The 27,797-nt window shown below is 39.2% G+C and overlaps 1 protein-coding gene across 1 annotated transcript in view; it reads left to right on the forward strand.

Moving 5' to 3' along the window:
• chchd6b (coiled-coil-helix-coiled-coil-helix domain containing 6b) overlaps nucleotides 1-27,797 on the forward strand; it is a 69,479-nt gene that overhangs the window by 8,851 nt on the left and 32,831 nt on the right. Inside the window, exons 5-6 of the mRNA XM_083938537.1 lie at nucleotides 13,858-13,941; nucleotides 23,565-23,635. Coding sequence (XP_083794663.1) covers nucleotides 13,858-13,941; nucleotides 23,565-23,635 — 155 coding nt within the window. The remainder of the gene's footprint in view (nucleotides 1-13,857; nucleotides 13,942-23,564; nucleotides 23,636-27,797) is intronic.

Below are 27,797 nucleotides of genomic sequence, written 5' to 3' on the forward strand. Positions count from 1 at the left end.
TTGTCAGGATTAGCACGCTAACCCCAGCATCTCGACCTGGACCGTGGCTATTCGTGTGGTAGTATTACCATAAGTGACAAGATGATTTGCTCTTCAAATCAACTGACAAACAGATGGTTTAGGAACACACTATGTTAATGTTTTCTTTGTTATGCTAATTAAATAGCCGCACTTGCACCATAACTTGCAGTACAGCCTGCTATCTAAGACACATACATTAGATGCTAATCTGAAGCACTGGGTTTTTTTTGTCTATGGGCATGGGACTGTGTTGAATATCAGTTTAAATCATGCTGGCTGCCTGCACTTTACTCCCGGAGCCGGTGTAATCTCCGCTAGAGACACGGGAATGCCTGCACTCAACTCGCCCAGCCGGTGTTTTTGTTTTTTTTATCCAAAAAACTTTATTTCATATAATAGCCGGTGTAGACACAGGACTCCCACTCCTTTTTATCTAGTAACGTGTTCAGTTAGCCTAGCTCCTGGGCGATGGAGCTAATGTGAGCTAATGTGGCTAATCCCTTAAACGTCACCCACACAGACGTATCTCCCTCCCCCCAATGCCACATCAATGCCCTTTTTTGGTAAGAGGAAATGAGTCGGATTCAAAGTCTGACAAGATGGCGGCTCCAAGAGGCGAATACGATTGGATCAAGTTGAAAGAACGGGCCCCGGGGGAGAGGCTAAGTCCATTTTTTATACTGTCTATGCCCTGGACTAGCAGACTTTGCTGCTCTTTATACTACACCACCCGAGTTCCAGCCCGGAACCCTGGAGGCAATTTTCATATATATATTTAAGTGTGAAAAATAGGTTACTCTCTATGTGTCATTCCATCTTGCACTTCCTTCTTCTACTTCTTCTTCTCCAGTCTTTTTAATCCAAGCCTTTCAGCCTGCCATATTTTCACCATGATCAAAATTTCACAAAATGCAAAATGTGGCAAAGATTTGTTTGTAATGAAGCCATGCTTTTTAGAATAAATAAGGTGACGTCCTCTGTTTAACTGTAAATAAACTGACTGAAATGCGTGAAAATAGGAACCATTTGGTCACTCCTGATGTTTGCTCATACCTCTTCTTTCCTTTAACATTTTCACCAGACTGTTGTGTAGGCAGTTCAACCGCAAATCAGGTAGTCTTTTTTTGATATCATGTATTTGATATCATGTACGAATGTCACTGTCAGGCGAATTTTAGTAGTTTAGTATTATTTCATTTGTTACGGTGTTGTAACTCCTCTGCTGTGAAGTCAGGCCCACCTCTATGCCTTTCAAAACATCCCATTTTATCCCATTTTACCTGTGGCTGCATATTTTAAGTTAAACTGGGTGTAACCCTATGAGTTGTCACTAGATGGCATTGTTGAAGCATGTTTGGTTTGCCGGAGGATTAAAAATCAGGATGGATGCTGGCTGCTCTGCACAGCAACATGTGCTCCTGGGCAACATGTTTTACCAGCATTTATACATCCTCCTCTGTCTCTCATCTTTTTCTCTTTCTCTTTTCAAACCCTCAGTCTATCTCCTTTTTGTGTGTGCATGTGCGTGTGTGAATGATAACTCAGAGCAAAGCATTTGACACTGTCCAAAAGAAAGATGATGAAAACCAGGGTGAAAAGCCCAACATTCTTTAAAGTCAGACCTTCAATGACAAACACTCAGACCACAGTGGATGATGACACTTGTTAGCAGCATTGCCATGCTGTTGCTGTGTAAAGCACAAGGAAATTATACTTGACAAGGGTGGAAATGTTGTTTTTTCAACTGAATATGCAGCCTTTCAGTTACACGATGTTCTTGCTAAGCAGCAAGCCCCCCTGCTGTCTCAGTCTTAAAGACATTTGTATATGATCACCAAATATAATTCTCCACAATAGATCTGTCTACTGTTGTTTCAGCTAATACCCTTGTGTTTATTGATTTCTTACAACGTTAGGTTATTTTTAATTAAGTGGTTCCTTTGTCTCCATATGTAGTGTCGGCACTGCAGGATATTATTAAATCTGTGATGTTTAAAGCCCTCACCACACACAACATCTATGATTTCAAGACAAATTAAACGTTGCTACCCACCATCTTGTCCCTCCTTGCTGAACTTGCCTGGTTGCATCAATCTGTCAATTCATATCACTTCAGCTGCTTTGAGTGTTTGCTTTCTAGCACCAGATGGACATGTTGATTTAGCAATCCCAAAAATAATCTCTGGATGGACCCCCCCTTGAACCCACATTACAATGTGTATCTAAAATAAGAACCATAAAACCATTGTTTTTCAGCAGAAAGTTTAACATTGTGCAGCCATTATACTGTCTATTAAACATCCAGTAGTTAGTTGTTGCAAGAATGCACACACTTAGGATATATGTGGGCATAAAATGCATTTTTATGGATGCACCTGCATTTAAGTCAGCCTGGCATTTTACAATGTTTACACAAATTGAACATATTTATTTATTTCTGTTTTGTCCTCCAGCATTTCCCATGATGACCCACCTATTAAACAGGACTAAAGAGTTATTTTTACCAAATCTCAATATGTTGCTAATGTTAGTCAGAGGCTAGGGCTGTAAGAACATGGAGGCATTAGGCCAGCGATCTCAGAGAAAGAGAAACCAGTACAGGCTATATGAGCTGTAAGGCGAAGAGAAGAGACTTGGAGCGTGGTGTAGTAATAGATTCAGATGTCTGACTCCGACAGCCAGCCGGCTAGATAGCTAACGCTGCTTGTTAGCCAAAGACAAGAGGGTGGGAGAGGGGAAGAGATGGATAGGAGAAAGGGTGTAAGTTCCAGAGGAGAGGAAGAATAATGGATCAATGAAAAAGAAAAAAGAATGTATTGAAAAACAAGTTTAGATATGGCAATGGAGTGAGAGAGCTTTATGTTGAGACTGAGTGCATCTTCACCATGACCATGGCTTTTCAGTCTGCAAGTGTGACATACTGTGAAGGTGCACATATGCGCAGACACGCTCACACAGATATAAACTCTGAATTTCTTTCTCATAGAAACTGACAATGTCAAATACAACAGCGATTCAGAAGCACACATTCACACACGGCTAAACCACTTGTTATCAGCCAGTGTAATCACAGACTTGACATCTTTTCTGCATGTTAAAGCAGCTAAGCCCTTTGTGCACGCTCGCACTCACTCACACACATAGGCGAACACGTACAGCACTCCCCCATCTCGAGCAACGATAATTGCTGACGAGCAGAGCGTTCACCGGCTGAGGAGATTTTGAACGGTGTAGAGCGGTGGGGTGGGGGGGGGGACAAAGGACAAATGTGTAAGAGTGGAATACCTCACCCATCAGAGAACAGTCGTGATGTAATGAGACAGCTGGACGAGAGTTATTATCCAGAGGAAAAAAAGTAATCTTTCCCAGGTGCTTTTTCTCATATATGGGATATAAGGATTGATGTTGAAACAAAGTTTCAGGTTAGGAACTCCTCTAAGCAGCAGTTTAAGTTGCATTTATCACAGTTAAAAACAAAGGCAGTTGAAAGTCTTGGTTTTATGTCTGATCTTACATGACTGAATTTGATTTGTTCTGCAGTTTGTTTTGGATTCAAAATTACAAACATCTGACTTGTTTCTCACATGTAGAATCATATGTAATGTATAATATGTGACAGGTACAGTATTTGTAAGGAAAGCATGTTTTCAAACTAAACATCTCATGTTTCACTGTTGCTCGTATTAGTGCACGGAGGACTCAAACATGCTAATGAGAATAAGTGTTTCTGCTGGTTGTGTTTAATATTGTATTAGGAATGTTGGGATTAACCAATTTTGCCATAACCACGGTCACATACCATCACAGTTTCATTCTACCATGTAGAAGGTAGGATATCTATGCTGCGCACACTGCTGCATTGTTGCTGTGTGAAAACAAATCATGTGAGTCATTTTTATTGGTGTGTCAGTGGAGCCTGCCGTAATGTGTGTGCATACCAGTTTGTTTTGTGTACGTTTGTGAGATCCGTGCCACGCAGCTGTAGCATTAAGGAGATGGGAACTGACATTCCAGCTTAATATCCACCAAGAAAACTCATTAAATCAGCTGCACAGGAGCATTTTGGATATCTACAAAATGACCAGAGAGTTGTAGAAGACATCCCTAAATTGTATATCCAATTTGCAAAGCATGCTATCTAAAAGTGACTTTGAATATGCTCCAACATCTTCAAGATTATAATCCACCCCTTTTTTCTCAATTTGAAAAAAAACCTCTTGTAAATTATAAATTCCCTGATAATAATCGTGATATTTTCTCTAATAATAATCTTGATAGCAACATCTCATATTGTGACATCCCTATATTGCATTGCTTCATCTTACATAATGTTGATGAACACAGGAAATCTGGTATTCATTCTGGATATTTTTTTTGTTGGAACTGTTTTCTTTTCAGTTTGAAGTTTTCAAACAAAATCCAGTCAATAAAAAAGTCCAATGCCAAGTGCATCCAAGCAAAACAGTACAGGGGGTCAAAATGAGAACACTTTCTGTTGGTGGGTCTAAACTGCTAGACCTAATCAGAGCCCAGTCCGACTAAACTGTTCCTGCTACAGTGAATACAATTTTTGAGGGTAGAGAAAGCGATTTTGAAATTCATTAATGAAGAAGGTGTTTCTCCAGACAGAAAAAGTTAAACTTTGCTGAAAGTCCCAGTTTTAGGTTAAATTTGAAGAGATCTGAGCAAATGAGAATAGAGAAAATGTCTGTAGATATTTCTCCATCTTCTTTCTCTCTCTGTCTTTTTTCAGTCTCTCTTTCTCTATCTGTCTGTGTGACTGTCTGTGGTGCGAAAGCAGGCTGATGATGAAGTGTTAATTCATTTAACCTCCCCTGACTATGTGACGAGAACACACATTTAATGAGCCAACAGCTAGACTAACCAATTCATGCCTCTATTAAATCTACTCTTCTGTCAATGCTTGTGTGTGAGTTCATGTGTATTTTTGTGGGTGCATGCAGGTGTGCATATCACCCACATGTGTGATGATTCATGCATATGTATTTGGACTGCTGTCCTCCTCTGATAGAGGCTGTGCATTTTGAGTCCATATATTGATAAACCTCTTATCACTGATGTAGATCCCTGTTGGTGTAGTGCTGGCAAAAATGTAACCAATAACTAATTGATTGCGTTGTTCATCTTAGGTGGGTTTCCCTCTATAGAGAGGTGAAGTCAACCCCCTTCTGGTGAACCACTATGGGAAAATGTACAGTAGTGAACTACGAGAGATAAATTATTTGATCCTGTTTGTGTCATGGATTTTACATGTGATGTTTGTCAATTTAAAATCAAATTTTATATTTTAAATATAAAATATACTATTAACGGGGACCAAGCTGGTCCCGGCCTCGTATTTCTAATTTTTCTAATTTTCTCAATGCTGCAGTGCTGGCTTCCGGTGCAGAGCTGTGTAAAAAATACAATGATGTAATTGTGATTTTACCGCTTTCCTGTCGATGAAAAGGTATCTCACTCAAGAAAGAAGTGATTGTAATTGTTCACAGGTTTGTCCGTTGTCTGTTTTGTTCGATGAAGCGTTTGGACTGTGAACTCATATTTTAAAACAGTGTTACGTCAGACTTAACAACCTGATAGGTGTTTCTTTTTTCTGTGTGTGTGAGAGAAAGCAGGTTATGTTACATTTTGACATCACATGTCAAGGAAACACACTTTCTACTTGTAAATTAAAGTTTAACTAGTGGAAATTATTTTCTCAGTCTCTAGTCACACTATGTAGTAGTCGTATATGCTAATGAAAGATGAGGAACAATGAACAAAAAATGGTAGCTCATTTAAATATGGTTTGGTAGATATACATTTAAAACACGTCAGGTTTTAGGAATTGCTTTGTGATTTCAAGTTGGTCAGGCATTAAGGAAGCAGGTTGGTCTTTCGAAACACTCTTTTAATAAACTCCGGGTTCGCTAACGATGTTGTTGGTGCTTCGATTTATGTGTAGGGATACTTATTTTGCTACTGCAGAGGTTTGGTGTTATTTTGAGCAGTATTAGTGGTTAAAAAGCCGTTTTAATGCCTTTACCGTACTGACCCGAGCTACTCAGTGTTAGTCATGTCTGGCTGTTAACACACTGGAGTTTTAGGTGAGCATTCGCATGGACCAAACCAAGAGCAGGGATGAAAGCCTTCACCAATGATATTTAATACTAGCACACATGATGAATATGCTAACCATACTTATTCCCATTGAGATATAGTATGTCAGTGAATTAGCTCTTATTTTGTCCTGTCTGCCTGTTTTCTCTTTCTAATTAAAAAGACAAATCAGGAGTTAAACTGCAAAAACTGTCTGCCAGTGACATTCTCCAGCCTAATCCTCATTTTAGCACTTTTTACTCATCTCTTTCTCTCTCTCTCTCTCTCTCTCTCTCTCTCTCTCTCTCTCTCTCTCTCTCTCTCTCTCTCTCTCTTTCTCTCTCTCTCTCTTTCTCTCTCTCTCTCTATCTCTCGTTCGCCCAGTCTTCACTCCTGGCTTTAGGTAGAAAACCACACCAAAGTATTTTCACTCCAAACAGACTTATTCAAATTTAGCGTTTGCATTATTCAGTATTTACATAATTGATTCCAAGTAAGCGCGACCAAAAGGGTTTCATCCTGTCATAATTCTGTCACTTTTTCTGTTTCACTCCCACACTGACACAGGAGCGCGCGCGCACACACACACACACACTCACACACACACACAGGCAGACACAAACACTCACACACACTGTTAGCACACATTGAGGTTTCTAGGTCTAAATCAAGCATGAAACATTTTCTAGCTGGGGCATCTGGTGACCCTCATGGTACAACCACAGCAAACATGATTCAGCTAAGCATAGATAATTAAATGTGTGGAGATCAATTAAATCAGAGTGTTTAGAAGAGGCATCATTGATTTCACTATACTGGTAAATGATTTGCCCCTTTTCACTTATAAAATAGTTTTGTAGATGCAGGAATGTTTTAGTTCAGGTGGTGTGCATTGAACATGTAGCTCAACCTTGGCTCCCAGGCATCATGAAATAATACAAATTTTTGCCTTAATTTTAGAGGGGAAGCTCATCTCTACTAATGAGCACAATTCACACTGGAGTGTGAAGTGGGAAGTCCCCCATCATAGAGAGGAGTGAGGCGCAATATTGGTTAAATGTGGGGAAAATGGCATACATTTTCAGACAGCATCTCCTGGAGGGCATTCATAGTGTTAGACTTGTTTATTCACATTCAGGACTTAAAATAATGAAAAAAGAGAACTTCAAATCCTGGCTCCTTTCTCATCTCTGTACAGCTCACCAATCACAACAGGAAGTAAGTGTAAATGTCGGATAATCGGTTTCAGAAAGTTACAGAAATGGTTGAACCTATTTGACGATTTTAAAGAAGCATATTGACTGCTTTAGTCTCAGGTCTATAGAGTGAGGAACATGGAGGGTCATTTTGGTAGTTAATTGGGGATTGTTAAGATTATTATTTGTGAACGTAAATTCATGATGGTACTCTTTTGGCTCTTACATTTAAATTTCACCTAGGGCTGTGTGATATGACTATTTCTATTGTATGACAATAGAAAAATGTCTATCATTTCATATTTTTTGTTATATCGTTTATCTCACGGTGTCATAAATCATGCACTATACAGGCTGAGGGGTGTGTGAAGAGAAAGTTAGCTCCATGCGTTATTACGGGCAGCCATAGACTGTTTCTCTCTTCATTAAAATTGAGAGAAAACAACTGTAACACACACACAGACCATTCTACACACACACCAGACAAAATTTTGTTATGTATTAAATATATTTAAAAAAATTATGCTATACAGTATGGTGATGTATATTGTCATCAGGATACGAAATTACCTATGTCATGATATAGAATAAGAGATGGGTTAAATGCCGTTGATATGGTTACCTACAATTTAACCTAACCACACAATATTAATATGTGAATTTTATAGATACCTATGGTCTTATTTATGTTTACAATTAACTTGATTAATAATGCAAAAATGCTACATAGCTTTACAAGCTTTATCTCAGTGAAAATCTTGGAGAATCTATGAGCCTTAGGCTATTTGGAATACTTTTCTTGGCAGCTCAGTTTATCCAGACTCTTAATGTGCAGACCGAAGCTGCTGACTGCAGGTCACCAGGGAGCTCAGAGCTGAAAAAACAAAACAGTGAGTGGATGTACCTGAAATGCCATTGTCCGTTATGGCCCATGGACTGCACCAAACTGCTTGGGTGTTTTTTTTTCTGCATCTGTATCACAACAAGCACCTTCACTTCGCTTCAAAACTCTATCATTCATGGAAATAGAACCTCCACACTCCTGTGAGCACTCTGTGGGGGTCCACAACACACACACACACACACACACACACACACACACACACACACACACACACACACACACACACACAACCTCATTCAGACACATTTTCAGTTTAGGGCCTGCCACCAAAGAGCAGGGAGGTTAAACAGACGGCATTAGTTGTATCCGTTACACAGATTACCCAACACACACACACACACACACACACACACACACACACACACACGCACACACACATTACACACATTCTGCAGCAATCGCCTTTGTGAGTTCACCTCATTTAACTGAATGGTGTTTTTATGAGGCATGGCAACATTAGAGCCACCCACCGCTCTAATCTATCCCTTTCTGTTCTGTTTTTAATGCTCGACTGGGAGCATTTGGTTTGAGTGGGCAAGGCCTGACGCACACATACTGTGTCTCGTTTGACTGTGTTATGTATACTTGAACTGAACGTTGTTTGATTTGGTGAGAAATGTTGGAACATGTAGTAGTCATTGACTTTCATACTGTGTATCATTTTATGGCTGCATTCAAGACTCATACATACACAATTACACATAACAACAGACAGTAAGCTGCTAGTTCTCAGTTTTGACTGGACTTCTAAGAGCTGTTGTAAAATAGACAATAAACCCACATCTGTAAAACATAATTGCCTTTCAAATATCAATGTGCAGTGCAAGCTGAAAACTAACTACATTTAATTTATACGTATTAAAACATTTGCGTTTATTTTTTCTTTGTGCTGGTGGATTTCTGCAATTTAATGAAAGCAATACTTTCACTTCAATTTAATTTGATCTTATTTGATCTCTTTATGCAAAGGCACAGTCTGTGACATAAAAGTGCTGTCTTGAAACATGTGACTTTTATCCTGAAATACAAGGGCAAGTTTTCAGTTAAGTGGTCAATGCATGAATTAGTCCCACTCCAGACATATTTTAAAGTATGTAAAAACTAGTCTGCATGAATATTATTGCAGAATAATATTTTTTTTTAACATGGTTTTCCATGGAAAGGATAAAACAAGAAGGGACTGGAAGCACACCTACTCTTTCTCCTTCATTGAGAAATTCTGGATCTGGCTTTGCTTTGCCCACTGCTGCTTGTGCTTGCCCTAGGTTGAGACTGTTCGGTGACTACATTCTAGCATCTACCAGATAGTGAACAGTGTAATTGCAGCATGTATGAGGATGGCTAAACATCGGGGAGATTCAGCCACTTTGGGTTTTGGCTTTGGGGCAGCGGAGCATCATGGGTTGATGGCCATCTCGTGGAGCCCTACAGGCCGATGGCAGACTCACGGAGCCCTGTGATGGCTGAACATGGAAGCCGGGCTTCCTGTCATTTACAGAGAATCTGCAGCTATAGTTTTGGCGACCTGAACCTGACATCAGTCCAGAGGAGTCTTTTGTGCTCTAAAAGTGACAGATAGTAGTGTAAAAGCGCCTTGAGTAGTGAGGAGACTAGAAAGGTGCCATATATGTCCATTTACCAAGAAAAACACATTTTTGAACGGAGGGGGACTTCTTAACATTTATTACCTGAATATCCTGTCTCTAAAGTCAAGAAATTACGGATAAAAACATCTTTCTTCTCTTCTCCTGATGTAATCAAGGAACAGGAAACAAACGGATGGGTGAACAGGACGGGGGTGTTGGTGGAAGGCTGACATACAGAGAACATCATGTGCCAGACTCAATGACCGATGTAATGATTAATGAGGATCATTTCATATGTTGTTTCATTACCTTGGCAAACCTAAGCTACAGAATGCATTATAAGACCGTCAGAGGCCAAAATTACATCTCTTACAACATCAGACATCTGGCAGATTAGATAGCCCTCAGCCTAGCATGTGCCACTTGTACATAATGATGTTGATTGCTCTTTGACTGGCTGTATCAACGTTGTTTTCTCTATCACTTATTTCTTCTTCTCTTATCTCTTTCTGTTCTCTCATTATCTGCCTCATTCCTGACTGTTTCTTTCTTCATCTTTACTTCACCTCCCTTTTTATTTGCCGTATTATACCTCTCTTTTACATTTTCCTCTCTTTTCTCTCTTTTTCTCTATGATCTCTTCCAGCTCTGTGCCTTCCTTACACCCTCTACCGTCTCACTAACCCCCTGCTCCTTCTCTCTCTCCTAGCCAGCAGATTTGGATGCCTGGGTAAGCAACACTACCATCGCTTTTTTTAAACTTGTTTTTTTTCGTCTCTCTGCCTCTTCCTTTCTCTCTCTCTTTCACTCTCTCTCTTCTATATTCAAATGTCATGTTTTCATTGTGCGTTAAAGCAAGGCTGCTGCCGCCACTATTCCACACAACGACACTTTGGGAGGTATCCAGCTAGAAAATTACACATCATCTGTGCTGCTAGCAGAGGTGATTTTACACACAAATACACGTACACACACAGCCCTTAAGCATCAAACAGATGCTGCAGAAAGAAAAAGTGCAGCGAGCATAGTATAGGGATTTGCAGATGTGGTCTTTGGGGATGCATGTGCCTGTTAAATTAGGATAAGATTAGATCGGATTACAAAAATGTAATGTCAATGTGTGTGTGTGTGTGTGTGTGTGTGTGTGTGTGTGTGTCTGTCTGTCTGTCTGTCTGTCTGTCTGTCTGTCTGTCTGTCTGTCTGTCTGTCTGTCTGTCTGTCCGTCTGTCTGTGTCTTTGTGTCTGCACACTTGTATTCACCATGCCCACATACCCGCAAAGAGCACAGAAGATGAGTAGATCATCCAGGGAAGATGGTGTTTTGCTCCAACTGATCTATATCACACTAACCAATGCAGTCGGGTACAGCAGTCTGTCACCATTACACCGTGGCATAACACAGTGTGTGTGTCTGGATGTGTGCTTGTAATACACCATAAAACCATGCCCCATGCTGCCTTTTTCTGCCTCACTCCCAGCCAGCTTCATTGTGTTCATTCACCACCTAATGTCTACTGCTGTAGCATTGTTTCACTCATTAGCCTTATTGGTTAGAAACAATGTATGTTCATGAGTAGCACTGATTGATAATCATTTTATGCAGGCACACACATACATATATATAAACCTCTACACATCGGAATTTGACCATCCTGTGCACACCATGTACATGTTGCCTATCATTTTATGCATGTAGGACATGGAGATATACCAGATTATCAGCGAACAGCCTTGTATTCGATAAAAACATTCACTCTGCAAGCGCGATAGCACGGAAATACGCATCTCCCATCACCAGTTTTTTCTCTGGTAAGGTAGGGGAATACTGCAAACCGGTTTGTTAGCTACAGGAAATATATCACTAGACAAATGAAATATTGCTGAAAGAGGCATTGTGTCATTGATGCATAATGTTAGCTTACCCTGCCCCTTCCCACCCATATTCATTTTGTAAAAACACTTTTTCAAAACCCATATTCATCTGGTCAAAACACACTCTTTAAGAGCTTGCTTTTTTCATTCTGCGGCAGATTGCGCTATTAAAGTTGTGCTGTTGCGCATTTCATGAGAGAAGTTGTCAGTTTCATTTCTTATAAAGCATAATGTGACCATGTAGTAATAGGTCCCTTATTATGCATTCATACTGTCTTTCCGCTTGATTTTCTCTCAAAATGCATCAGATTGATGCTTTTAAACATGAAATATTCAAAATTTTCTTCTGAGCGAGCATGCCTATGGACCTCCCTAGAGGGGTGATATCCGTTCCGACCTTTTTCACCCCTGACCCTCTGTATTATGTTTTTATCAAGATACTGAATGCAACATACCTTAGTGCAAAATGTATCAGTCTGACTGTCCATGCAAAATGTGAGATCCCTGCTTTTTATTATTTCTAATATTACGATTGAATAATCTAAAATGAGACAGATAGATGAATTAGTAATGGACAGTGAGTGAAAACATTGATCTGATGGCATGGTGAAGGATCACAGCACAGTTTGCTTGTCAGTCAACCACACAGATGTTTGACAATGCTTGCATGTCCTTTGTTATTTTCTTTTTGTAGCGCTGCAATAGCTCATCATTAGGTTGTTTAAAGATAAGTCTGTTTCTGTTTATAATGTTGTTTTGTTAAATATTTATCACAAAGGAATCCCTTTTTTGTTCCACTTCATGGGATTGTGTAATGACATATTGACGCACTGTCAAGCCTCATGCTGTTTAAACAAGGTGTCTCACGTACCTCCTTCTAGTGAATCCTTTCTCTAAAAAGAATCTATATATTTCAAAGCCCTACTGCAGGTACATTTCTGAAAATAAACTGGCACTTGTTTTCACAGTGTACCTTTCTAACATCTGCCTCCTATCTTCCTCTGCTTGCATGCTGCCACATCATGGCCCAATCTCTGGGTCTTCCTACAGCCAATCTGCCATCTTGCTTCCTGTCAAAGCTTGGGTCAGCGGCCATATTAAAGCCTTTCACCTCATCCTAATGCCAGCATCGCCATGTCAAGCTCTGCCACAGCTGTCCCAGTCACATGCCACTCGAGTAGTTTTGTAAGTTCTATTACATTAGATGGACCGTTATTAATTAGCCATTATTTTATGTTTCCCTTTGTTGTTTCGATGTTATGTGCTTTTCATATTACTATAGATTTCCATCAAGCATCATATATTTTTGATACATATATTGTTGCATATCCAATCCATAGTAGAGGATTTATGAGGTAAGACATGAAAAGTTACCCATATAAAACATGAACCTGCAATATGATGCTGTAACCACATACTTGGGAAGGGTATAATCAGTTTTACTATGGTCTTAGAAATGCCTGTGCTGTAAATGTGTTGGGCAGTGAAAGTAACAGGTTGCATAATTTATTTTCCCCTCTGTAGAATTTTCGGCAGGTGTCCCATATGATAAGCAAAGAAGTGAATGTGATGTTTTAGGCCATTACTTCCAGTAATTCCTCCCTCTGCAGTTATTGTCAATTCAAAGTAGCTGTACTTGAAATACTGAAAAAGAAAGTGGGCTGGGATTGCCTCCGACTGCTCTCACAGACCAATAATCAAAACAAACAACACAGAGAGAAAGAGAGAGTGAGAGAGAGAGAGAGAGAGAGAGAGAGATTACTTTCATTATTATAAATTGCTAATGCACCTGTATGAAACTCCTGTGCACAACTCTTCAATAAACAATTAGTCAGGAAGGAATGGAGTAAATGTGAAGTTCTGAGTATTTCAACTCTTTATTTTGTTTTGTAGATATTTCTACCCATAAGTTTAATTTGATAACTGTTCTATTTTTGATTACACCATTCAGAATTTTTGAGTTTGGAAAGTATGGAAACAAGATTAGTATTATCCTTGAATATGGCTATTGCTGTCTAGCCAAAAAGAATGACAGAACAATTTGATGAGTACAGCTCTTTTAAGCATTTACAAATTAAACATTTTAAGTAGTACCTGGATTGATTTTCTTCTCCTCCTTACTTCTTTGCTTTCTTCCTTACTGTCTTATCTTCTTCTACTCTCTCTTCCCCTTTCTCAGGCCAAACAACTGGAGAAGAAAGAGAAGGAATTGGCCAGCATATCCAGCTTCTATAAAGAGCAGCTAGAAATACTGGAGAGAAAGGTAAGGACCTTTTTCCATATAAATATATATACTAATATATAATAATATATTTTAAGAAGAAATAGCCAGAACTCATCAGAAAGGTTTCCTCAAAATTGTCCATTAGTTGCATTAATCGCATTCCAATGATCAAGGTTTTTTTTTGGGTGGAATTCAGAGAGCGAGATACTAGCACTTTTAGCACTAATTTTGACATGAATAAAAGGAGACCTCACTAAAGAGATAAAAACATCCTGTAGGCTTTTACTGAAAAGAAGTCTTTACACATCAGGAATCAAAACAAGTCTTAGGATGACATTGCTCAATCCCCTTGGAGGGTAAATTCTCTTTGAGACACAAGACGCTCTACCCTATCTTGGAAATGTCAAGCCCACATGCCAATGTCAAAAATGTAAATGTAAATGAATTGAAAGTTTCAACAGGCAGATTAGAGTCTCGACTCACTGTTGATGGACCTGCATTCGAGAGGTTTCACAGCACCGTCTTTCTGAGAGCTTCAGCTGTCTAATCAAATGTACTGTGCTTTTCTCATCACTGTGTCCTTTTGCCAGTAACCCTGTGGTCTTTTCAAAGAAATGGAAAAAAATAAAAGCAGTTTGTTGGGTGCTTTTAAGAAATTACGACCTGTGTTCCCTCCGTCTGAGCACTAATGTGTTGATATTTTGCACCCTGTAAAAGCTTCATGCACAGTGGTTTGATAAATGTTGCTCGCTCTCTGTGGCTCCTAACAGAGTAAGCTTTGGCACATTGTTAAAAGACTTTTTGAGCAGCAGGGCTTGTACTGGTGCATGATTGTAGGGTAGGAAAAAAAATGCTTTAAGGGATGGACAGAGGCTAGTAGAAAGGACAAGAGTGCAAGTGAAGTAAAGACAGGAAAAACACAGATGACAGGCACACTGAAAAATGCTGAACAACATATGTAAGATGTTGAGATGAATTTTTATCAAGGATGCACTGAGACTAACTGAAAACCTCATACATAATAAGGTAAACTTTAACACTCTTCCCTCGCCTGGCCCATCCTGTGTCTCTTCCATTGAAATAGAATAAGAGTAAAGTGGAAATTGACCGTTTGAAGTGAGTGTCTATACCGGTTCTGACTGGTCTGCAAATTTCAAGCGTCCACCAGCAGTGTCCCTGTCCACATGTGACATTGAGTTTAGATATAACAGGCTTTTTTTTAAAAGGTTGTGTTGTCCATTTTGTACTCATCTGTTTTCTTTTAGATGGTTGCAAAGTGTTGACAACAGGCTTAGCCCTGAAGATACAAGCTAGTTGGATTCATTGTCTCATCTGTACATCTACGCAGCTTTAGTGCTTTGAGTGATAATTATTATTGATAATAACACTTACTGTTATCTAAAATTAAAATAAGACACTGGTGGAACCCCAATCAAATCAAATTAATGCCCATGTATCACACATAGATCAGCCTCTTTGATGTCTTCAATTCACAGAATCCAAAAAGACTGGGCAGAAATGCAGCAAATAATGCTGCTAGTTCCTTCAGCAATCACTGGCTTAATTTCCCTCAAAAGTGGAGATAAACCACTGCTCCTCACACAGAAGTCACTGGAAAAATAATTTTTGAGAGTTGGTTTACTAAAAAACTGCAGAGTATGCAAAGAACCGTAAAGTACAGTATGAGGATCTGTTGAGTCTCATATGCTATTTTCCAACAGACATGGAGCAATCAGTGGATGGGTAATGAACATAGACTGTCCTGTTGCCTTACTTCCCCAAAAACTACTGCAAAAAGTAAAATACATCTTGACCTACAAGTTCAGCCAAGATCATCTTGAACTCTTTTTTAATGCAGTCTGAAGAACTGGTTGGTAGTGGTACGAGGTACTGTCAGCTTGGACTTCCACTTAAGAGGCATTGTGTACTAACAAGGTTTCTTGTTTCGTGCAAGTCAATGGAAAACAGTACAACTAGGGCCAAGATATTACCAACTTTGTCTGGATGGGATCATTTATCATCATCATCATCATCATCATCATCATCATCAGTATTGTACTCATCAAAGCAACCGTCATCTTATGAGGCTGCATGTTGCCTGGTGCAGCTGAGAACTGGTCATATCATCAGAGGTCATTGTTAACTAAATATTTACAGTAGAGAACTCCCTCCGACACCACACAACTTTATCTACCGCAAATAAATGTTCCACTTCCACCCCCTCAGAACATATTCATCACTGCGCTAGGAAACAGGGACATTTTTAAATTCTCCACTCACATTACAGACACACAAATTGGAATCAATAATCACCACTACACCCTCATTTCTGTCCTCACATCAATCTTTTTTTAAATTAAGGAAGTACCACATTACACGCCTCCGTACCACAGACATACTGTCCTTTTTCAAGGTCTATTATTACACTTTGGCATTTAATTCCTGCCAAAACCCCTACAGAGACACAATCATTACCACATATTTGTGTTACATTAATTTACATTATTGTAACTGAGAATGTTTTTTGTATAATTTTACTTCTGAGCATTTCTTCTATTCAGGGATTTTACTTTTATTTTATGTGGGGTATTTTTTGCTGAATTATTGTTTCTTCCTACATTTTCAATCACGTTCAAGTACAAATTTACTTACTATGATTGTTCCAACCTCTCATGAATGCTCAATATTCATGAAACTTGGTGGAACTCATTAACTTTTGTAGCAGATTTGAATCACAGGGTATTCACAAATAACACGAAAATTATTTTTCATTAACATTGCGACATCTGCTGCATTCATGTGGTGTTTGTTTAATCGGAAAACTGGAAAAATTCATTGATAGACGGGGCATGCCTTGGGAGAGGTTTGCGTTCTCCAAGTTCCCTTGTGGCTAATATTAGTATTTGTATATATTTTGTAATTAAAACACACACATGTTTATTTTCTCTTATATGTGAATAACTGTGGCAACACCAACATTTGCCATTGGGTACATCTTTATAACTATAAGCAAAAGTAACTGATCATCATGAAATTGACAAATTGTTCAGCCAGCTACAGTGAAAATACAGTCAGAGAAGATAAGAGTTGGCTTGTTGTATTACATTATCATTAAGTGAATATAATTTGATCATTACTTAAAAATATGAGGCAATTAAATTAAGTTATCTAGAATTCCTCTCTAGCAGCAAATCAACAGACATAGTGCACAAAGGACGACTCTCCACTGCTCATTTATTGCAAAACCTCACCTCAGTAAGTTTGTGACTTGCTACAAGTAGGATTTATGCAGAAATTAGATTGCCACCATGGTCACAGTTCTTTGCGATAACAAAAGTATACATAAAAATGGCTGCTGATCTGACCATCCTGCTAAGGTTGATTTGAATGGGAATGTTTGTTCTACTCTCCTTCTATTTCTATTTTTTTTCCTCTTACTCCCACAACCCTCCCTCCAGTATTCAGGAGACACTCTTTGGGACTTGACTCCCCCTCCACCCCTCAACCCGTCTCTCCCTCCGTCCAGCAGGGCCCATCAGGCAGATGGGGCACCTTATCTAGTCCCTGACACTCGCCTCCTTTAGGCCTCTGAGAAAACCTTTTACATAGCCAAGTTAAATGGAAGGGCCCCTGCACATCGTGTGGGAAGCAGCACGCTGCAATGCTTGACGGAAGAGACTGATTGGCAGAAGAGTGGAGGATGCTCTATCTTTCTCCGCTCGCCGCTGCAGTCACATTTTCTATCGCTTTTTTCACCCCTCACTTGCTCGTAGCTGACCTGCATGGGGATGAGGTAGTGAGAAAGAGAGGGACTGAGAGCAAGAGATAAAGAGGCTATATGGACCGTGCATTAAACAGTCTATCCTGAGCCAGCACCCTGAGTCGGCGTCCATCTCCCTCCTTCTCTTCCTTCATTTTCCAATCTAGCACTTCATTCATCCAGGCCTGCTTTCATACCCCCCTTTCCTTTACTCTGCCTATTTTATTTTTTCCTTTCACACTATCATACATGTAGCAAATACCAGTTGGGCGGAAATAAAAAGCTACTTAAAAGTTAAATTGTGACTGACACAGGTCATATGCTTAATTCAACACACAATTTGAAATTATATTATATCTCACTTTTCACATAAATTATGACCCAATCATGTGATGACAGCTTTACATTGCTCTGTGAGGGCCCCCTTTCACTGTCAGCGTTGTATCATGTGAATGCAAAGATATCAGCCTGTGATTTTATTCTTTACATAATCTTAGTGGTCGAAGCTTTTCCATACAACTGTATTGTTCTTGGTACAAAAACACACATGCTGAAGCAGTCACTCATGTAATTGTCCTGATGTGTTGATGTGTCAAAGGCAAGAGCAGTCAGATTAGAGGGAGAATCCACTGGTAATTGGTGTGTGATCTTCCCCTGAATCAACATTTTACTCTGGCTTAGCAGCAGCCTCTTCTAGGCTAATAACTGCGTATATGTGTGTGTAGTTGATTACCGGTATGAAAACACGCACACACTGGTGTCCGGTTTGCCTAACGGATGAATGATGGTCACAGACTATTGTGTTTGTATAAAGGCTGTGGATGATGTTAGAGTCCACTACTGGCACAAATGAGAAAACAGTTTGTGTGTGCATTTGTTGTGACAGGTTTGTGTGTACGCTGTCACTTCTGAAGTAATTGTGATAGAGTGGCCAATCCACTGTACAACTTTGCATCTCCCCTCTTCCACACACACTAAAATGCATCCCAAGACTGACCTCACCACCCCCACCCCCGAAACATACCAGTACATCCTCTACTTCTCCTCACTCCCAATCCTTTAGTCTCTGTTTATTTGTGGATGCCTCCCTAATCTCTTCCCAGTGTACAGGTGGAGTATATCTGTCTCCCTGTGGCAAAATACCCTGTGACTCTGTAAACAAGTCTCAGTTTAAAATTCACTTCTTTTAATCCCCCCCACCCCCACTTGTCGACTGCTGCCTCCGAAATAAAAAAGAAAAAATTAATCCGCCTTCGTCCAAGCATGGAGCGTGAAGCAACCCCTCCCTCAAAATCCTGACATCAGCCCATCTCAATCCACAGCTGCTTGAGGCTGCTCAGACGAGTGTGCCTGCAAGGATCATCTGAACACAAGCATTCACATACAAACACAGATTTAGTCACACCTGCAAGTATGCAAGCTTACACGCGTGCAGCACACATGCACCCACACTAATCCCCTCCATGAGTCTTTCCAACTCCCCCAAAAACCTTGCCTTCGCCCCACTGAGGGTTATCATCCCCCCTTTCTGTCTCTCCACATTGGGCTTTTGTCCCCATGGGTGCAAATGACTGGGAAGAGCTCAGAGTGTGTGTGCCAGTGATAGTGCTGCCACTTCTCTGGTGTCATGAGAGCTGAGCTGAGGCTGTTGCTCTGGTTCTGTTCTGTCAACAGACAAAAAAAAACCCATGTTTAAACACAAGATCAACACAGCCTTGCGGTCACACAGCATTTCGACTAGATAAGTACCGTACCTGTCAGTATAAAACACTACATTCGCACTTCCTTGCTTCTCATTTTCCCCATAGTCCTCTTTTTTATTAGCAAGACCAGAGACATGGTCGTTATATCACTATTCGGGCACAACATCCCTCTCATAACCGTCAAACAGCCCATTTTTTAAATATCCATGGATAGAAGAAAAGAGTTTGACTGCTGGTGGTTGTTGATTTCAAGCAATGGTAAATTGACCAATTAAACACGTGTTACCAATGCATGATATTAAGTTACATGATTCTATAATTAAAAAAAAAATGATGGATGAGTGTCTATCTGTCTGTCTGTCTAGCTCAAACTGCATCTATTTTAGGCATGTTTTTAATCCACAAGATGTTGTTTTTATATTTCCAATTGACCAATGTCTTGTGTACTACATTCCCTCGTCTAACTAGCGCTCTGTTGGCCTGGGGGGGGGGGGGGATTAGGAAAAGGAAGGGATCAAGAGCTGGAAAAGAGAAGATCTCTTACAGCAGAAACTTTCAGTTCATAATTGTAGCGTCTGTATTTCAACTTAGGTGCTAATATGTGAAAATCAACTCAATGGGGCTTTGTTTTGTTTCAAAGGCAAAAAACTGCAAGGGTGGTGGGCAAGTAAAGTAATTGTTGTAATACTGACTACTGCGGCAAGCGTACTGCCTGACCCCTCCAAACCCACAAGAAAGAGCCTTGGTGGAATGCACTAATCATCTGTGTTCATCCAAGTTAACTTTACCTCTAAACCATCTGCCTGCTGCTCCTTTTGCTGGTGCCCTACTCTATGTCCTGCATAATCTGAGACACCCATGGGTTTAAGCCCCTGTGGAGCCTTTTTTTATCTTGGCTAGAACACTGAATGTCCCTCAAAGCAACTACATACTTTCAAGTTTCAGCTCAGCTTTCCTCTGTTGAGTGCACCCACTGAGCCCTTGACCTGAGGCTAAAGGCTAAGACGCTAACATGTGGCTAACTTCTTACCACATATTCCCAGGGAGCCAGCTAAAGTAATAGCTAACTCTCTTTCAACAAGAACTGAGACTCACTGTCTCTTTAATATCCACAAACCCAGGGCTTGGTTTCCAGCACTTTCAAATTAAGGTATTCACTGGTAATGTAAAATTCTTAGTAGATTAATAAACCACCTGAGCCGGGGTTCTGGGCTCTGTAACTCTTTTATTTCAAAGGTACACAATGCTGGAATTAAATATACTTCCAGTAAATGGAGGTGCAGTCAAGATGTGGTATTTATTAAACCTAGTCCACATATTAGAAATAGGGAGAGTTAGCGGCAAGAGAAGTTTAATCCTGCATGTAAAGTTAAGTATAACAGTCAGGAAACAAGCTGGCAGGAATAAAGTCTTATACCTAGGAATGTTCGGTGTTTCCACGTTGTGCATTACAGTGACAGCCAAAACAGGACACAAACTCAGATCACAGGATGAATCAGAACTTTGTAAACAAAATTAAGAATGGTGACGTCTTCTTCCTGCACTAAAGCAACAACTCTGGCCATAACATAGCAAAGTGTGGATAATGTGTAAATCCACTTTCTTAAACAACTCTCTCAATTTCTTTAATCAACGGCAGCGGTTTCTGTGATGACTGAGCAGGTTACTCAACACCACTGATTGGTTTAGAACAAAATACTCTCTCCTCCTTCATACAAGATATATGATTTATATTTTACTGTCTTCTCTTTAAAGAACAATAAAGTAAAGGATAGCGGACAGATTATTACATTGTAGTAAATACTACCAGGTAAAATTAGGGAGAAAGATGTCTATGACATTGCTTGAGTCTTTTTCCAGCACCAGACATTCAGATCAGGAGAAGCATGTCTGCGGATCAGTGTGAAATAATAAGATATGAAAATGACTAGGGGGCACTGGAGGAGTAGAGGGCTAGGGATTGTGGAGGAGGTTTGTGTTTGATCCCATCCCTTTCCCTGCTCAGTCACTTCAATTATCTTCCTCTCCTATTACTGAATCTATTGGGAATATAGGCAATAATTAAGTAAAAGCGTGAGCGCTGTGGTTATTGGTTTAAAATGGCAATCACTGTGCAGTGAATGTGTATGAGAAGGTTCCAAGAGAGACTTGCTTTGTGTTTGGGGTATTCTAGACAAACTGTATTTCATATGTTTTGACACAAATCATCTAAGGTGATCATTCATCTTGCAGAGTTGATGATTTTACATGAAACTATACTCTGGACGTCTTCCTAGTTAATGCAGCTCTGACCACAACGCAGTGTGGTTAACACACTGTGACCACCGATTATTCCAGTAGAGGTGTGCTATATATGAGCTTGCCCTAAACACAGGATCTACCTGTGTAGCAATTTCTTTTCAAATGCCACTGTTTCTCACATGAAATAAAACATTATGGCAGGGCCAACACTCACTTTTAATAGTGGTTGCCAGACTGGAGACCACAAAAATTAAAATGTGATACAAAAGATTTCAAAATGTACAAATTTCCTTTTGTTTTTTAAATTAATTTGCACAGTTGGTCTAACTTTCACCCCCCTGGCTCTTTACTTGGTCTGAGGCTGGAGTCTTTTGAGTCTGTGGTGGAAAGGAGAACACTGAATAAACTCTTAGCCATCATTGACAATGATCAGCACTCCCTCCATCACACAGTGGTCTGACAGTGGAGCACCTGTTCACAAAGACTACTCCAGCTCTGCTGTCAAAGGGACAGATACAGGAAATCTTTCCTGCCACATGCCGTTTCCAATACAATCTCAAGCACCTTATATGTTATTGTTTACATAATTTGTCCACTGCACCTTATATTATTTCAACTACTACCACTACAACTAGACCGCTTATTTATACATTTTTTATGTATCTTTTTATATTGTATTTTTATATTACTCTTTTGATGTGTGTAATGCTGCTGTTACACTGCAATTTCCCAGCTTGGGATCAATAAAGTATTTCTATTCTATTCTATTCAGTCAAACAACTTAATTTGCTTCAGTGTAAAATGCATGCCTCTGCACAAGCGTTTAAATGCACCTACACACATGCGGCGTTGTCATGTGCAGATGTCTGGTTCCAGTTCAGACTTTAACAGCAATATATAAATATCACTAATGAAACAAATATTAGAAATATATTTATTTTTTGGTTCATGTTTTGCGGTTTGCTGTCCCTATTTTTTAATGTTAAAAAGTAGTTGCCACTGATGGCAACCTGGCAACTGTTACTGTCACGCCATAAATATGGTGTACCAACAGGCCATTAGCATTCAGATTGGTAGGCATCGCTGTAAAATGTGAAAGGTTGCTAATATAACAAATAGGACATTTAGGATGGCGATTAATTCATTTTGTTTGTAACTGTTGACTTATTAGAGCCTGAATTGAAGCTAAAAAAATATAACTGTGGTAATTAGGTATGGGACAGTAATCAATGTTATCATGAATCGCGATTAAAAAAACCTCACAAGTTAATCATGGAAAACTCCCATTATTGGGGGTAATCGCCAATATCATGAATATCCTCACTGATTGCTTGAACGGCAAATTGACTGCAGTTTACTACAGTTTTTATGCTTACTGTAACATTAATTGCCCACAGCCCATAAGTAACAGATTACATCAAATACAGTAGTGGAAGTAAAAGGGTTGCATGTACAATTAACATCAATGTGTATTTATCAACCAAAACAGCAAATATAAGTTTTATCATTTAATAGGCTCTCCATGATGACTGTTTCACTCCACTGTTGTTTTTCACAAAAAAAAGCTGTTTTGTCCTATCTTTAATGCAAGAAAAATATATGTTTCTCAACAAAATGTCAAGTTATTCCAGTGTGTTTTAGCCATTTTAAGAGTTTTAAGTACATTTCATTAATAATCGGAATAATATTGTGAATCGTAATTATTTTGACTAGGATAATCGTGACATGAAATTTTCATCCCATGCCTAGTGGTTATGTTATGTAGAGTTGTTTAACTCTAATGTTTTTTTGTCTTGAAATGATATATGAAAATTGAATAATGTTGAATCACCATTACTACATGCATGTATTCCTGAGCAGCCCCCTTGATGTTCCCAGTTTAAAGTGGAGTGTTATTTTTTTAAGAGCTTCATAATACCAATGAATTGATTCTTACCTTTCTTTCTCTCTGTCTCCAGAACCTTGACAACTACAAGCAGACGGCTGAACAGTACAACGAGGCAGCTACTAAAGCTGAGGCTTACATCCGGTAAATATTTTGCAACCCCATTTGCTGTGGAATGAACCATTCAGTATACATTCATTACATTTTTGCTCCTTGCTGCCTCAGTACTGTTATATTTTTACGAGCCGCCTATCCTAGGCTGAGGCAGTTTGCTGAATTCACCTGTAAATAATCTGTTAGTTGAGGTTGGGATTTCTTTTTCTCTGGGCTAACCCTGCTTATCTAAATTTAAGGCAGACATCATATGCCAAATTAGAAAAAACCTCAGCACAGTGGATGACAGAAGGACCTGCTCTGTAGCGGGATGTCCACACAACAGTTGTTAGTTAATATAAACCCCACACCTCCTGTAGCTGCAGTCAAAACATTAATTTCTACACATGCAGTGTTGAGGCTGAGTGCTAATTTACCATTATCACTTCTCATCTCCCATATAATAGTGTCATGACAAAATTCTCATATTAACATATCAGCAGACCATTTCCTCTTGAGATGAATAATAACTTAAATACTTCTGACATCTGTCGCAGAGTTTAAATACTTGAGAATGTATGCATCTTTTTTAACAAAACAATATCTAGACACTGCAGTGACGATTATTGAGGCAATACTTTTGTCTATATCACCTGCCACTGTTCAGTGACCTTGCCAAGTATAGTAAATGTCTAAGTGCACTTTATTTTGACCCATCTAAACCTGTTTAACATGACACTGCGATAGTTTAATAGATAATAATAATGTAATAGAAATATATATAACACTTGCTGCTTATTGTGTCTTTCTTTCTTGCTTGCTTCTGTTAAGTTTACTGCTTTCTAGCTTTCTAGCTTTTCTAGCTTTATTTGCAAATTAGATATTGAAAACTGTGAAATAGTAAAGTATAATTTAGAGATGCACCGATCCAGTTTTTTTCCGATCCATCCGACACTAATACCTGGGCTGAGCGTTTCGGCCGATACCTGATACCGATCTGATACTACTGTTGAACCGAATACCTTGCCATGTGAGTGAAGGCATCAGGCTTAACATAAACATTTAGCTTTGTTAAAAAAAGAGGTAACAAATTAACACAGATATAATTGCACTTAATATTATTTATGTACGTGTGAGTGTACATTAGCAGAAAAAATAAATAACACTTCCATGTAAAGTGCAATGCAAACAGATATTAAAATGTAATATAAACCAGTAATCGGTGTTGCAAACACAGAATTGAAGTCACCACTGTAACTGTATTGCTGTGTATTATATTAATAAAAATGAAAAGACTGGATCGAAATCCTGGATCTGCCTCATTCATCCGATATCTGATCCAGTTAATTAGTCAATATCGGAGCCGATATGCATCTCTAGTATCATAGTCTTTGTTTTTATTCAACTATTTTGTCTCCGGTGCTTGGAGAGATATCTTGAATCTTGTGAAGCCGATTAGCTTGTTTGGACTATGCATTCTCTGCTGTGAATGGGCGCCAGATCGCAGGTATCGATTTTTACAGAAATTGATACATTCCTGTGGCATATTGGGACATCCACATCTGTCCAATGTGTATGATAGTTTTGACATTAACATCCTAGCCTTTTTATTTTTTCTAATCACGAACCTCAATATTTTCATTTGTCTTGTAGCCATTACCACCTTGGTAATCATGGCAATGAATTATGAAAGACTTGGCATTTTAAATGGCTTCATTCTGCTTGTAGGAAAACAGAAGGATATTCAGTCAGAGTTCAAACCTCACCTGCTGTCAAAAAGCCTGTCTTTTATTATTTATTTTATTTATTATTATTCGACACTGAACTGCCATCACACTGGCACTGCCAGAGGGTGTGGATCTTGCCAATTTACGCCCCTCTATAACATCCACTCTTACCCCTTTTTGGAAAGAGAGAGAGCCAAACAACTCTGTTAATCTTATTTAGTCAGAGAGCCATTCATTTTCCTCCTCCTGTGTGCATGAAAATGATTATTGCAAAACTGTTGAAAGATGGCTAATTATTTCAGATCTCTTTTTCTCTGTTATTCTAACATGTTCATGCCTCACCTTTTAGTTCCCATTAACAGATAAAGCCTTTGCCTTTTATGCATCTATGCCAGCAATAGCCGTAGCCGGAGGCGTTATGTTCTCAGCTTGTCTGTCCGTCCTATTCTTGTGAACATGATATCTCAGGAACACCTTAAAGGAATTTCTTCAAACTGGGTAGAAACCTCGACTTGGACTCAAGGATGAACTGATTAGATTTTGGTGGTCACTGTCACTGCTGCCGGGTGCGACGTATGCAAAGCATCCACATTTTAAAATTTGTACCTTCTTTGCAGCAACATCCATATTTGACGCTATGTGTACTGATATGGCTACAACTTTGTGGTCTGTCAGAATTAGCTTTATTGCCGAAGCATGTGAACACACATCCCAGGCTTTGATCTTGTCATTTGTTGTCCTCTCTGCCGCTGCCTCCACACTGCCCAGTTCCAACCTTTTCACCTAGTTGGCCTTCCTTAACAGCTTTCTGACAGAAGATCTGCAGGAGCCTGTTACACACACTGAAGGATCTGAGTCTGCTCTGTCCCTTCCTGAAGAGGGCTTCAGTGTTAGGAGTCCACTCCAGTTTTTTATTGATTTGGACCTCAAGATACTTTTACGAGTCCACCCTCTTCACTTCCTCTCCCTGGATGACAACCAGGACAAGGGCCCTCTTGATCCTCTGGTAGTCCACTACAGGCTCATTGGTTTTGCTGATATTGAGCTTCAGGTGAATGTCAGTGTATCGTGTGGTGAATCTCTGTATCAGTCCTCTGTAGTCACCCTTAAAAATAGTCTCTAAGAGATGAAATCATGTTTCTTATTGGAAATTATTCATTGGAATACATGTCGGTATAGTGAGGAATTCTATGTTGCCAGAGAATATGCTTAATAACATTAAGTGTCAAGAGTCTGTTTAGAGTCATATTATACGAATCTAGACAGACATGGTTGTTAATTGCAACTTGACTGGTTGGAGACATACAACCGCTAGGCTGCAATTCTGGTTTACCCTCACTCTTGTGTCTTACTGTTCCTCATTATAACCTGAACTTCAGTTCAAATTAAACAAAACTTGAAAAATTTATAATGTAGGAGTCAGCTATTTTCCCTCTGCTGCAAGCAGTGTTTAATGTATCCAAGTCTGATGAGATTCACTGGGAACACAACAAAATCATGAAACTAAAAATCTCTCTGCTGAACAGTAATGGTTTCATATTGAGTTTATAAGTATGTGTTACATTAATATTTGTAGGGATGGGAATCGAGAACCGGTTCCAGTTTACCAAGAACCGTTAACAAATTGGAATCGGAACTAGAATCATCTGCCTCTCAGCTTATCAATAACTACATGTTTTCCTGACAGTTGCTAAACAATGATGCCAAAATTATATGTCTACGCTGCTGGGAACTTGTAACAAGAAGGAGTTGGAGAAAGAAAGAAACAGTCCAAAGCGTGGTGTTATAATAACATTATTACAATGCGGGCAGGCTTAGCAATTTCTTTTTTCCTTTGACTTAGAAAACCTCAATAAAAAAGAAATCTGTGCAACTCTTCTTTCATCAAATTTCATTTACACTGTAGACTGTTCAGACACAGGTAATAAAAGAACTGCGTTGATGCTCAAAAGCTAGGCCTACTGATCTTTTCCACAGAAAATGGAACAAGAATCAATAAGAGAACTGATAAAGAATCAGACTAATAAGCAGAATCAATACTGCCACTGCTATGAATACAATCTTATCAAGTCCCATCCTGAGATATTTAATAGTAGTATCTGAAAAGATAAATTGTAATGGAAGAAATCACTTTTTTCTTTCTTGATTTTCTTTACAGTGTACACAGATATTATACATGTAGCTAATTAGTCTGAGACCTTTTCATTGGATAATTAAGGTAGAGTCAATTTGTGGCTCAAGTCATTAAAGTGTTTGTTGCAGCAGCACAGAGGCGTAATTGTATTCTAAGCAGATACTACCATCCAAATACATCTGTCATTTCCTAACAAGGTGGGAAATGAAAAAAAGTCACCAACAGTGTTAGTTTACAGTTTTGCCGCATTAGTTTACTTTGCATGATTAGGCTTTCTGAGTTAGCAGAAAGTTAACATGTACCTTGAAAGAAAAAAAAAAGCAACCTGTCCAAGGACTTTGATCCCAACTAA

Source organism: Echiichthys vipera (genome assembly GCF_963691815.1).
Source record: "Echiichthys vipera genome assembly, chromosome: X".
Lineage (NCBI taxonomy): Eukaryota > Metazoa > Chordata > Actinopteri > Perciformes > Trachinidae > Echiichthys > Echiichthys vipera.